This window comes from Triticum urartu, chromosome 1 (genome assembly GCF_003073215.2).
Source record: "Triticum urartu cultivar G1812 chromosome 1, Tu2.1, whole genome shotgun sequence".
NCBI classification, from domain to species: domain Eukaryota; kingdom Viridiplantae; phylum Streptophyta; class Magnoliopsida; order Poales; family Poaceae; genus Triticum; species Triticum urartu.
Window position 1 is genome coordinate 322,720,566 of NC_053022.1, and position 14,920 is coordinate 322,735,485.

Below are 14,920 nucleotides of genomic sequence, written 5' to 3' on the forward strand. Positions count from 1 at the left end.
CGCGGGGACAGTTATGGGCACTCGACGTCGTGGTATCAGCCGAAGCCTTCGTGACGTAAGCAACGGAGCGGCGCGCGCTGGATTGGACTGGAACGCCTACTAGGCTAGGTCTGCTTCCGGCCGCCCACGCAACGTGCAGGTGTGCTAAGGGCGATGGGCCCAGACCCCTGGGCGCTTAGGTTTAGACCGGCGTGCTGACCTCTCTGTTGGTCTAGGTGGGGCTGTGACGTGTTGATCTTCCGAGGCCGGGCATGACCCAGAAAAGTGTGTCCGGCCAAATGGGATCGAGCGTGTTGGGTTATGTGGTGCACCCCTGCAGGGAAGTTAATCTATTCGAATAGCCGTGATCTTCGGTAACAGGACGACTTGGAGTTGTACCTTGACCTTATGACAACTAGAACCGGATACTTAATAAAACACACCCTTCCAAGTGCCAGATACAACCGGTGATCGCTCTCTCACATGGCGACGAGGGGAGGATCATCGGTTAGGATTATGCTACGTGATGATACTTGGAGGACTTCAGTCTACTCTCTTCTACATGCTGCAAGACGGAGGCTGCCAGAAGCGTAGTCTTCGAAAGGATTAGATATCCCCCTCTTATTCTGGCATTCTGCAGTTCAGTCCACATATGATACCCTTATTCCATTTGATACCCATGCATATGTAGTGTAGCTCCTTGCTTGCGAGTACTTTGGATGAGTACTCACGGTTGCTTTCTCCTTCCCTTCCCTCTATCCTTTCTACCTGGTTGTCGCAACCAGATGCTGGAGCCCAGGAGCCAGACGCCACCGACGACGACGACTCCTACTACACCGGAGGTGCCTACTACTACGTGCTGCCCGCTGACGACGACCAGGAGTAGTTAGGAGGATCCCAGGCAGGAGGCCTGCACCTCTTTCGGTCTGTATCCCCGTTTGTGCTAGCCTTCTTAAGGCAAACTTGTTTAACTTATGTCTGTACTCAGATATTGTTGCTTCCGCTGACTCGTCTATGATCGAGCTCTTGTATTCGAGCCTTCGAGGCCCCTGGCTTGTAATATGATGCTTGTATGACTTATTTTATTTGTAGAGTTGTGTTGTGATATCTTCCCGTGAGTCCCTGATCTTGATCGTACACGTTTGCGTGTATGATTAGTGTACGGTCAAATCGGGGGCATCACAAGTTGGTATCAGAGCCGACTGCCTGTAGGAATCCCCCTTTCCAACTCCTTGGCCGAAGTCGAGTCTAGTCAATACAAAACTTTTACTAACATGGCTTTGTGTCTTACGGGCACACGTCGCCATTGGGTGGTATTAGGATCTTTTACTCCTCGATCCTTACTCTGGGACTCTGAACTCTCTTCTATTCGGGTTAAATGAATTTTGCAAAAATCTAACTCTAGGTTCTCGTTACCACTTCCTGCCGGAGAACCCTTTCATTACGGATGATCTACTGCTTCAACAGAAGATTATGACAATACTCTTCGATATTTTCTCGAGACCTTGTGCATGTTGCTTTTGCAATTCCCTACCACCGAAAAATCCCTATGGATAAATACTTACACCTGTCGTTCTTACTTTTATTCCCAGTTGGCCTTGTTATTACAAGATACCCTGAAATACTCGTCGTTGTTTCGATAATCCTTTGAGCTTACTGCCTTGCTGTTCTTTGTCACCTGAATACCCCTACGGATAATTCTCGCACTTATCGAGTATTCGCTCATCCCCCAGTTGTTCATGTGTTTCACAATGGTCATCGAAATACTATTTGATCCTCCAAAAATCCTTAGTAGCTTATTGCTCTGCAATACTTGGCTGCTTGCATTAGGGATGCTTTCCATATGTCTGGCAATATTCGTCAGTATCCTTAGGCATCGTCTTTTTGATCCTATTGATTCAACATGAGTGCGAATGCACGCAATCATCAGTTGATCCTTTTAAATTATCTTTCCGACTCAGGCGTCATTTTAAACATGAGCTGGTTCTCAACAAATCCAATTGTCGTCGGTTGTACCCCTAAGGCTATTCAACTTATCCATCCCTAATCAGAACATTGCTTCTGATCCCTTGATTTGAAAATCATAATTCCTTTGCATTTGAGCTCTGGATTAGTCAGTTGTTTCCATAATCCAATGCCTTTGCATTGTTACTTCCTCTGGTTGTGTGCCGATGCTCACGTCAGCTCTGTTATGGACCAGCAGATCCTTTAATGGATTTTATCCGACAGTGTCCTTCATATTTAATCACCTTGTGAGTTATTTCCCTGATACATAATGCCTTTGGTAAATTGTATCCTCTCCCTTTGTCAACCATGCTCTGCTTTTGAACTAGTGATATTTACTATTGAAGATTGTGGTATATGTTTCCACGGTGCCCTGATGGGTTGAACCTATACCTTCTCTAAAACCGTGTGAACCCGAAAGTTTTCACGAGTCATACTCTTCTGGTGCTTCGCCGGGTAAAATTTCAACACTACAACTTCTTTGAAGACAAGAAGTGAATGAAATGTTATGCATTAACGAAGTGGGAGTCGACCTTGAACTTAGTGTTCATGCCCATGGACCCGATGTGGAACTTATCATGGAAGCTTCTTGCAAAACTTCTAATCAGTTGGATAATTCTTTTGGTGTCTTTGAATTGGATCCCTTGCAACTATGGTTTCGACCATATTGATATTCCTTGATTCCTTTTCTCGGACAAGTTAAAGTACTTGTCTTTTGCAAGATCAATACACTTGTCAACCCTCTATGTTGCTCTACATCTGAGTATTACCCTTTGGTATCTCGATAATATCACCGAACCATGTTGCTTATTATGAGCCTTCATTAAGTATTATTCCTCACCGATTCCAATGTTTGCCGGTTCCGAGTTGTTAGTCACTCGAGGACACCGATAACTAAATCGGGTCCGCACCACGATTAAACAACTCTTAGTAATCTCCTTTACTCACGAGTTTGTACTTGAGCATGTCGATCCTAGCCTGATTGACTATCATCATAGTGCTAATTTTCACTATGCTACCTGGCCCTTCTCCCGGTAGCAAAATTTTCGACGATGAGCTAAGATTATGTCCATCTTCCTCGTCATATCATTTCTCCTTGAACAACAAACTTGATTTCGAGTTTATGTCATACCCTTGGTTCAAATAACCTTTCGCTTCACCATTCCCTTGACTTGATGTCATCGCCGACCGATTACATCTTGAAATCTCTCGACTGCTATGTCGTGATCATCATCGGCATTCTGAGCTCTTCCAGGATATCAATTGAAATTATGTTGAGAAAGACCATCCTTGCCCTCGATGATTGGTCTTATCATCGACCACTCTACTGCCTTCCCTCCAACACAAACTTGTTTGTGTTTTGTGTTATACCTTGAGTTCCTTGCTATCCAGCATCTGTTCTTCTTTACCTTGGAGTATTACCCTTTATATGTCAAGAGTGTGGCAAGAAATTCACCACGCTTAAGAATTCTTGACACAACTGATACTTATTAACATCACCATTCTTTCCTTGGTCCTCGTGTTGTTTCTAACCGGAAAACCGACAAATGGTCTGTGAGGTGTAAATTCTAAACTTCTAGCAACCCTATTGCTTTGAAGTTATTGGTCTACAGTTTCATTCTAAGTTTATTACTTATTGAATCATCATTCGAACATTGATCGTGCTACCTAGTCCAGATTCCTGGGTGCACCCTTCTATCATTGTTCAGTTGTGTATGTTTCCCTCGAGTATACATCATTATATCATTTGATCCGCCAAATGATTATCTCCTTGTACACATAATTGTGGAAATCCATCTTTTTGGAATTCTCGATGAATGGTCGTTGAGTCCATCATCCACATCCTCATCTTCTCCTTGGTTAATGATGAACTATTGCTTCGAAACTTGCTTCTATAGTTCATTTCCCGAGAATCTTACAATGTCATCCCGTCAATTGTGTTACACCTTTTCTTCTCAGACATCCTGAGTCTGACATATCCTGACACCAATCAGATCTGAATCTCGGTCAGATATGATGGTTGGGATATATTTCCAAGAGTTATAACAATGGTCTTTATGTGACCGGTAAGGTGATGTCATGCCTAGCGCACCGGGCCGAAGGACCTATTGTTATAGATTCCTTTTCAGCAAGGTTAGCCATTCTTCCACGAGGAAATTGTAAGACTTATTCTATAAGTTGTTCCTGATGGATCCTCTGCATATCCAAAGTCCGATCTTTGCTTGAAGACCATGTCGATGCTATCTCGAAGCATGTCTGTGGTACTTCGATTTTCAATAAAAACATTTGAAGCATAATGCTAAATGTTACATGCTCAATTAACCAAACACCGTTGCATGGGTAATGTCATGAAATTTCTTTCCCCTTTTCCTAAAGAGTTTTTATTATATCCTGCCAAGGATATCATGCTCTGCTTGTCCTTGGGGAGGATATACCCCTGATATATGTGTTTAAACACATTTTCCTTTCCATTATTTGGTTTAACCTTTCTTATGATCTATATGATCTAAGCAGTAATATTCTCCTGCTTATGTATATACCTCGGTGTACAATTCTGTCAGCAAGACCCTGTTACTGTTGTTGATGACATTTCGGTAGCCACCGATGGACGGGAACCTTGCCTATTGGCCCGCCTCGTTCAACGAGCAGGAAAATGGTTCTCTTCGTCCCTCGCCCTTGGTACCAACGTTGTTGCCGACATAGCTGACATGGTACTCCCTGACATGCCTTGCTATCATGACCGTGCAAGATGTCACTGCTCCTATTAAAAAAAAGAACCACATGGTGGGCCCATAACCCACAGTTTCACAGGATCGAAACCTGACTCTCCTATACACCCTGTTGCCAAAGTTATTCCTAGAGCTTGACTTCGTATGTAATTTGCGAGCCACCTTCCTAGTGATTAATTCTGGTATCGGACACAATACTTATTCCCGTTGCTCTGAACCCCATTCACACTCTGTTTCAGGCAATGAACGATTGCCTATCCGCTTGAAACTTCTTATTGCACCGTCTTACTTTGCTCTCGATGTGTTTCATTTGTTCAACTCGAGAGATACTCATATGTTCATACTTGGGAAACCCCCAGAAGATTTTCCCTTGTAACATCCTATCGTTGTAGAGCTGCCCCTTACCTATTCGTAAGTACGATGGAGATCCCGAAGAAAGGATGACAAATTGATCATGGTGACTTGAAGCAGTGAAATGAAGACATCAACGAAAGGGATCAACCTCTTCGAAAGGGCAGCCAAGACCGAGAAGACTCGTTAGGTTTTTCGCTACCAACACCTTCGCCCCTTACTCCACCGCTTAAATCTCGGGACGAGATTTCTTGTAGTGGAGGAGAATTGTGATGCCCGGGTAATTAAGCTACAGTGATCCTCTGCTAATGGTGCCACGTCACCTCGTTTATAGTTGCTAATTTCGAGTTAGTTCGAAACCGATTCAAATTCAAATTCAAAAATAGGCAAACAATAAAAGTTTTCAAATATTAAAACTAAAATGTTCGGAGTGAACCAAATGTTGCATAGATAATTATGGTGGAGAAACCACACATTTATAAAATGTTTAAATACTCTTAAATGAATAAAAGAGTAGCAAAAACAATTATTTTAATGCTTTAAAAATAATAAACATTTTCAAAACTAAATTGTTATAAGTATTAAACTATTGTGGCAGTGGCATAATTTGTAAAATCCTATTTAGGTGCCACTTTGGTAATTTACTAAAACTAAAATAAAAGAAACTAAAAGAAAGCAAAGTATAAAAAAAGCAGAAAACAAAACTAACAAAAAAAGGAAATAGAAGAACCCCCCCCCCCTGGGCCACGGCCCATCTGGCCTCTGGACCCACTAGGCCGGTCAGTCGGCCCAGCCGCCGCCCGACCTAACCCTAGAACGAACCGACGCCCCCACTCCCCCTCCGTTCCCCACCCCCCCTCGTTTCCCCGCACACCTCCCTCTGCTTCCTCGATCTGGATCGGGGCCAACGACCCCGACCCCGATCCCGCATCGCCCCGCTCGTCCCTCGACACTGCCGCTCGCCCTGCACCCGCCCGATGCCGTCCGTCGTCGCCCGGAGCCCGCGTCGACCGCGCCAAGCCGCCTCCTCGCCGGAAGATGGACGATCCCGGAGGCCCCATCGCGGATCCGGCCTCCCCTCGCCTTGCTCCCCACGTCGGAGTCTCCTCGTCGACCGGTGCCCACCTCCGCCACCACTGCCGTGCCGGTGCCTCGCCGTCTCGGTCACGTCCACTGCGGCTCCCCACGACCCCGGCGAGCACGCTCGCGTCTGTGGGCTGCCACCTTCGCCCCGCAGCTTCTCCGTCGTCCCCGTCGCCGGCCATCCTCGAGCTCGCTACCAAATGCCCTACAGCAGCAACGTGAGGCCCTCTGTTGCCTTCCCTCCCTCCTACGCACTACTTCGCCGTAGGGTGCCAACGCCGACGCGCCCGAGCTCGTGCTCCCCCCGCTCGCGCCTCCCCACTTGCGCTGGTGCCGCTCGTCGATTGCCCCTCCTCTGTAGCTCGCTCAGCTTCGCGCGGCCCGCAGTGCTGCCCGCGCCGACCGCCGCCTCCCGTGACCCCCCTGCTGCGGGCCTCGCCTCTTGCGCCGGCTTGCCTGGGCCACTGCCGTCGCCCGCCCGGCCTCATCCGCCGCGGCGCCCCTGGGTCACCGCACCGGCGCTGGCGCGCTCACGGGCTCTACCCTGGCACCCCCATGCCCGTTAGCCCACGCGCCCATGCCCGCTAGGACCCCCCTTGCCTATGACACAAGGGCCCCACGCCCCCTTGAACGTTTAAAAAAAGGATAAAGAAAATAAAATAAGTAAAAGAATAAAAATAATAATAAATAAAATTATTAATTAATTAATTAAATTAATTGTGTTTAATTAACCTAGTAACTAATTAAACTAATTAACTATTGTTAATTAACATAACTAATCTGTTAAACTAAACTAATTAACCTGGTTAATTAGTTATCATACAATGACATGTGGGTCCCACTCGACCCACCTGTCTGTTTGACTGGTCAACCGACCAGTTGACCTGCTGATATCACTCTGATGTCATGTCTGCGTCATCATTCACTGTTCTGGATAATGTTGGGTTTAAATAAATAATTAAAATCAGAAAATGATTTAAATCTTTAGAAATCATATCTTTTAATCCGTAATTCGGATGAAAATACTTTATACATGAAAGTTGCTCGAACGACGAGGCGAACCTGGGACACGCTGCCCGTTCGTCCATGCATCCTAGATAGCGAACACGCAACTTTTCCCCTCCGGTTCACCGTGTCGAAAACGCGAAAACCGGGGATACTTCGGATGTTTCCCCCCTTCGCCGGTATCACCTTCCCTGCGTTAGAATTCACCTCTAGCATCGCGTTGTCATGTTATGTTTGATTGCTCTGTTATTTATTGTGTTCTTCCCCCTCCGTTACTTTTTCCGGTAGACACCGAGACCGACGCCGCTGCTACCCAATACGACTACGGTTGACGACCACTCTCTCTTGCCAGAGCAACCAGGCAAGCCCCCACCTTGATCACCAGATATCGCCTACTCTTCTCTATACTGCTTGCATTAGAGTAGTGTAGCATGTTACTGCTTTCCGTTATTCCTATCCTGATGCATAGCCTGTCCTTGCTACTACTGTTGTTACCATTACCTGCTATCCTACTGCTTAGTATAGGATGCTAGTGTTCCATCAGTGGCCCTACACTCTTGTCCGTCTGCCATGCTATACTACTGGGCCGTGATCACTTCGGGAGGTGATCACGGGCATATACAATATACTTTACACAGTTACATTACCTGTGATACTGTTCGGAGATGGGGGCTGAAGGGGCAGGTGGCTCCATCCCGGTAGAGGTGGGCCTGGGACCCCGACGGCCCCCGACTGTTACTTTGAGGCGGAGCAAAAGGGCAGGTTGAGACCACCTAGGGGAGAGGTGGGCCTGGCCCTGGTCGGCGTTCGCAGATACTTAACACGTTTAACGAGATCTTGGTATTTGATCTGAGTCTGGCTACTAGCCTATACGCACTAACCATCTACGCGGGGACAGTTATGGGCACTCGACGTCGTGGTATCAGCCGAAGCCTTCGTGACGTCAGCAACGGAGCGCGCGCGCTGGATTGGACTGGAACGCCTACTAGGCTAGGTCTGCTTCCGGCCGCCCACGCAACGTGCAGGTGTGCTAAGGGCGATGGGCCCAGACCCCTGGGCGCTTAGGTTTAGACCGGCGTGCTGACCTCTCTGTTGGTCTAGGTGGGGCTGCGACGTGTTGATCTTCCGAGGCGGGCATGACCAGAAAGTGTGTCCGGCCAAATGGATCGAGCGTGTTGGGTTATGTGGTGCACCTGCAGGAAGTTAATCTATTCGATAGCCGTGATCTTCGTAACAGGACGACTGGAGTTGTACCTTGACCTTATGACAACTAGAACTGCGATACTTAATAAAACACCCTTCAAGTGCCAGATACAACCGGTGATCGCTCTCTCACAGGGCGCGAGGGGAGATCATCGGTTAGGGTTATGCTATGCGGATGCTTACTTGGAGGACTTCAGTCTACTCTCTTCTACATGCTGCAAGACGGAGGCTGCCAGAAGCGTAGTCTTCGAAAGGATTAGATATCCCCCTCTTATTCTGGCATTCTGCAGTTCAGTCCACATATGATACCCTTATTCCATTTGATACCCATGCATATGTAGTGTAGCTCCTTGCTTGCGAGTACTTTGGATGAGTACTCACGGTTGCTTTCTCCTTCCCTTCCCTCTATCCTTTCTACCTGGTTGTCGCAACCAGATGCTGGAGCCCAGGAGCCAGACGCCACCGACGACGACGACTCCTACTACACCGGAGGTGCCTACTACTACGTGCTGCCCGCTGACGACGACCAGGAGTAGTTAGGAGGATCCCAGGCAGGAGGCCTGCGCCTCTTTTGGTCTGTATCCCTGTTTGTGCTAGCCTTCTTAAGGCAAACTTGTTTAACTTATGTCTGTACTCAGATATTGTTGCTTCCGCTGACTCGTCTATTATCGAGCTCTTGTATTCGAGCCTTCGAGGCCCCTGGCTTGTAATATGATGCTTGTATGACTTATTTTATTTGTAGAGTTGTGTTGTGATATCTTCCCATGAGTCCCTGTTCTTGATCGTACACGTTTGCATGTATGATTAGTGTACGGTCAAATCGGGGGCATCACAGATAACGTGGTTGTACTTTATAGTGGCCCACATGTCGTATTCTCATAGTCATGCATGTAATGGTCAAAGGGGTTGACCCAACGAAAATGCTGCATTTGGCCATATGTGTGGTTCAACAAGACAGGGCAGGGCAAAAGTGAGCACAAGTTAGAGGGCTGGGAAAAAGTGAGTAGAACTAAGAAACGAAGGGCATGAAAATAGAGATCCCTAAAAATAAATATGAATGAAATATTTTAACCTAAATATACATTGAAATGTTGGTACCAGGAGATAGTGCAACTGCATGGTGCTTAAACAATGAAACGGAAATGGAAAACTAGAGAATCAATCCATTCATGTGTTTTGAATTAGCCACAAGGATCGAGACACATGGATTTGGGTCACTCTCGTCACAAACCCTCCTACAGGCGCATGAGTCAAATGGGAAAAGGCAAACAAAACACCACGTGCCCATCTAAAATTTCCTGCTGGGCCTCGCTACGAATAACATCGCCAACAGAATACACCACGACAAAGCGACATGCCAGGAGAACGAAAAAAACACGAATCTTAGCACATGGAAATCGATGGTGGAAATGCAACTAGGCCAAACAAGCGCCGGACTCAGTTGCGAGTCCAAGGTGGACTTGCAACTAAGGCGAGAAAAAAAATCAGACCCAATTGCGAGTCAAGAGTGGACTTGCAATTGAGGCAAAAAAATCTAGTTGCGAGTCAATGGTGGACTTGTAAATGAGGTGAAAAAAGATTGGGCCTAGTTGTGAGTCAAATATTCGACTTGTAAACTAGGGCAAAAAAGATTAAAGAGCCCAATTGCATGTCAATGATGGACTTACAACTGGGACAAAAAAGGGTCAGCCTAGTCATGAATCGATGATGGATTTACAGCTGGGGAAAAAGAGTCGAGCCTAGTTGTGATTCCATGGTGGACTTGCAATTGGGTCAAAGAAACGTTAGACCCAGTTGTGAGTCGAGGGTGGACTTGCAACTGGCGCAAAAAATTGGGCCTGGTTGCGAGTTGATGGTAGGCTTGCAACTGGGGCAAAAATGGTCACGGCAGTTGTGAGTCCAGGGTGGACTTGTAACTGGGATCCAAAAAAGGTCGAGCCCCACTTGTAAGTTAAGGGTAGACATGCAACTGGAACAATAGAAGTTGAACTCCAGTTGCGAGTCGTGATGGACTTACAACTGGGACAAAAAATGGTCCGATTGTGGGACAATTGTGGACTAGCAAGTGGGAGAAAAAATGGCCTAGTTGTGAGTCAACGGTACAACTAGGGCAAAAAAATAGGTCGGAGCCAGTTGTGAATTGATGGTGAGCTTACACCTTGGGGGGGGGGGGGAATCAAGCCCGAACTGTCAGTAGACGGTGGACTTGTAATTGAAACAAAAACAACATATATGGTCCAATTGCAAAACAAAGAATGGGCTTGCAATTGAGACGAGAAAAAGGTTGAACTCATTTACGAACGAACGAGAACGAGCAAATCCCCCGATCGACTCGCCTATCCTGCTCGCGTCGGTTATATTGAAGAACAAAAGAAAATGGGGCAAGAAAAATGACGAGACAACAACAGAATGGATGTGATAAAGAAGCGGCAACCAGTAAGGACATGTCACTTGCAATTCTACAATGTAGACCAATAACAATTAACAAAATAGGCCATGAGGATGGTCAAGAAAAAGCAAAGCACGCTGAACAAAAAAAGGCCTAAAAAAAGAGCATGCGACACGAATGACCTGATAAACTGGCCATCTCGACGACTCGGGCCTAGAAACAACGCAGCAAAACGGGCTGCCAACACGCCGCGATAATGGCAGACAATAATGAAGCCAAACTGGCCAAAAAAGATGTGTGACAAACAAATAGCGACCAGGAAGGTGGGGGATCGAGCGCTTGAATGAAAATTACAGACACTAAATTGAATGGTGGTAAACTTAAATGAGACATAATTTCGTATGAAAAAATATTTATGAATTTAGAAGGTGTTTTTACTTTTTATAAAAAATACACACAAATCTTATTCACAAATTTGAAAAAAATAGAAATATGATAAAACAAAAAAGAAATAAATAAAATAAAAACTGACACAAAAATAAAAAAATAAAAAATAAAAACTAGATAGAGATTATAGTGAAAAGAAAGAAATCTAAAAAGAACAAAAAAGTTGGTAATGACGGAAAGAGAACGGAAGTTGGAAGAGAGTGATAATAGCGAGTTAGAGGGAAATCGATCAGCGCTGTTGGTTTACATGGATTGACCGGTAGACTTTCAAATCTTGCAAGCCAATAAACAAAAGAACAAATATTCACACACAAAAAGTAGAAAACAAGATGAGCCCATCCTCACAGCGGAACAAAATGATATCCCAGAGGGATAACTAAAAAACTTAATAAAACTCTATAGATCATCACACGGATCACAACCCCGCATCCGTCACCTGTCTGCACGCCACGTGCCCCATGGTCACCACCACTAGTTTTTGCAACTGGCCCGTTGTTGCAATCATTCTCATTGCAACAACGAATCTGTTGCAGGATCTGGATCTTGAGAGAAGTCGCCGCTCGTGCTCCTCCCGAGCTCCCGTTGAGTCGTCGCCTCCCCGCGCTGCTCCGACTTTCCTGAGCCCCCGTCGAGTCATCGCCTCCCCGCGCTGCTCCGACTGCCCCGAGCTCCCGTTGAGTCGCGCGCCTCCCCGTGACGCGACCTGGTCGGTGGTTAGATGCTCGCGACGGCAGGGATGGGTGGCGCCGCTCCTCCATAACCACCGCCCAATGGGCTCGCGGTTAACGACGGCGGTGTTTTGTTTTGCAACATCCAATCTGTTACAAGAAATATTTTTGCAACATCAGTCATGTTGCAAAACTTTCTTCCGTAACACTATGTGGAGATGAAGACAAAGGGAGAAAATTCTGCAACATTACCTTAGTTGCAAAAGAATTCTGCAACAATACCTCTGTTACAAAAAAAGAAGAGAGAAAAATTCCGCAACAACCTATGTTGCAAAAAAAAAATCCTACAACACAATCTATGCTGAAAAAAATCCACAACAGAATCTCTGTTACAAATGTTTTCGAAATAAGAGATTTGTTGCAAAGAAGAGGAATTAGTTTAGCCGCTTGATTTTGTCACATCCGACCGCTCGCGAGGCGGCGGATCTTTTAAAAAGATTCGCCGGCCGATGCATAGCAGCCCCATAAAACTAATATGACTGCTATAGAGAGTCCAATGCTAAATAAATAAATATCTCCTCGGGATGGCAGAATATGTTCTCTAAAAAGTAGCTTAGTCTCATGTGGTATAGCTTGAAGCAGGCCGGAGGGCCAGCATATTCAGGACATGATCAGCTGACAGAGAAAAGAAAAGAGAACGGTTCAAAACAATGACCACGACCAAGCGCACCAGCTGACGGAGAAAAGAAAAAAGAACGGTTCAAAACAATGACCACGACGAAGCGCAATGCAGAAACGATGTCAATCGCAAGTTGCACGAGGCTTACAACATCAACAGATCAAACGGTCAACAACTTAAATGTGAGTACAATTAGATGCGATTAGCTATTCTGAATTTATAGTGCCCCAAAGTAAAGAAACACCGGGGTATTGTGTAGCTGTTAGAGATTCCTATTTGTGGAACCATCATCAATTCCGAAAGCGACTTGGCACCATAACTTGCTAGTTGAAGACGACGGCACAGTGCTTCCCTTCATTACGAGTAATTATGACGCGACAGATCGGGAGGAGGATAAGATAGACGGATAGTAGCGCCAATGCGGTAGCTCAACCACTCTACTCGATCGGGACAACGCCCAACACCTTGCTCTTGTGTAACAAAAGGGGTAACAAAGACTTGATCGATTATTGAATATTCACGTAGCATTACATCGTTGGTAATAAAAATTAATGGAAGCAAACTCGCAAAATAAAAAGATACTCCACGCACGAGACGCACCACACGTACGTACTCATGCCAATGCGTGCACCGCAGATCACTCGTATAGTCGTATCACAGACAGGTACTATAGGCACCAGCACAAACCATAGTATGAACGCCGGGACGTCGATCGATCACTGCTTGTCGTTGGCCTCGGTGGCGGCGGCGGCGGCAGGGTCGTCCTCGTCGGCGAAGGCGGCGGCGGGGAAGGAGCGACCGATGCCGACGTTGGACTTGAAGTAGACCTTGTCGGCGCCGTCGAGGCTCATCTCGACGATGGGCACCCAGAGCATCATCTGCTTGCTCCGGACCCCGGTCATCCGCTTCATCCGCCCTTCCTCCACGTACGCCGTCACCTCGGCGTCGTAGCGCACCCGGGTGCCCGTGGCGCGGAAGTGGTGCTCGTAGGGCTTCCCCTGCCGCATCCACACGTAGCCGGTCTCCCGCACCAGCCCGCACTCGTCCAGCCCGCGCAGCGGCATCACCCCGCCCGGGAACCCCAGCCCCTTGAGGAGCTCCTTGGAGTGCTCGTAGCACGCCTCGGCGCCTGTGATGATCTCCGCGCCCTCGCGCTGCTTGTTGGCGTTGCCGGCCGCCGGTGTCGTCTGCGAGACGGTGAGGGAGGCCATCTTCGCTGTTGACTCTCCTGGCTTTGCTAGCTGAAACGTGCTGGTCGAGCTGTGGCTAGCTTGTGTGTGTGTACTGCTTGTGTGGTGAGATGCAAGTGAGGTTCGCACGGGGGGTGTTTATAGGGAGAGCGGAGTGGCCGGGTAGGTGACGGGGAGTTGAGCTAGCTAGCTAACGGTAATGGTGGATGCTTTGGTTTGGTTGGGTAGGTCACCAAGCACAGTGGAGAATGTTCAGTTTTTGAGGGGGCGTAACATGTGCGTTCGGTGTCGAATGCGTTCGGCGTTCACCTAAGCGCCTAGCTAACCCTCAGAAAATATATACCGTTAATCCACTCTACTCATCTCTCTGAATTCGTTGCTTCACAATTTCACATGAGAGGAAGAGAATGTGAGAAGCGTTAGGATTTAACTAATCCTATTATTAATCCATGCTTAAGAGAACCGACATACTCCAACGGGTAATGCTACACCTACATAGTGATAGTTACATGCTTTACGTGATTAGCAACGTGGCTAATCTTCATTGAGGAAGGAGGAGAAAGGGGCCCCACACACCTGAAATTCAAGGGGGCCGACAAGTATTTAGAAAGATTATGTAAAACCTTTCGTAGCTCTACTGGATATAGGATTATCGTACTCCAACTGTTTTTATAGAGCAATGTTACATCTACATGATGTTCTCTACGTATGTTACGTTGGGGCTGATTTGGAGGACTATCATTAGTTGGGGGATTTGCCCCACCCTGAAATTCAGGGGGAGAGATTATTAAGAAAAGAAAACTTATGTGTAATGTAAGAGTTATATAGACTCGTAGGTCTAGGATTTTCGTTCTTTATATAAGGTGTATTATTTTTTGACACGATGACAAAAGCATGACATGAAGAAAATGTCACTCAATAACATTTAGAGTACTAGTATAACGCATGTGCGTTGCTACGAGCTACGATATATATATATAAATGAATCACTGAAACTCATTTCTCTCTCATATGTTCATTTGTGTTCGGACATCAAACGGGCATCCGGCTTTCTAAAATTGAACCGTCTGGACAGTCCGGACTCCCCCAAATCTAGCCCATATGTGTGATAGAAATGTGATTGTCCGGACTATTGGCCATGCATATTATCTTTAACACATGGTCCCAACACAAAAAACCCACCCCACGGCGCC

At 46.5% G+C, this 14,920-nt stretch overlaps 1 protein-coding gene across 1 annotated transcript; it reads right to left on the reverse strand.

Annotated features, from left to right (window-relative positions):
* Positions 1–13,025: 13,025 nt before the first annotated feature.
* Positions 13,026–13,851, reverse strand: LOC125532989. The gene has a single exon (XM_048696814.1). The coding sequence runs from the start codon at positions 13,746–13,748 to the stop codon at positions 13,254–13,256; it is 495 nt and encodes a 164-aa protein (XP_048552771.1). The 5' UTR covers positions 13,749–13,851; the 3' UTR covers positions 13,026–13,253.
* Positions 13,852–14,920: the final 1,069 nt, after the last annotated feature.

Bases quoted from the DNA above. Each gene is read 5' to 3' on its own strand.
- LOC125532989 (XM_048696814.1), bottom strand. From the start codon at position 13,748: ATGGCCTCCCTCACCGTCTCGCAGACGACACCGGCGGCCGGCAACGCC.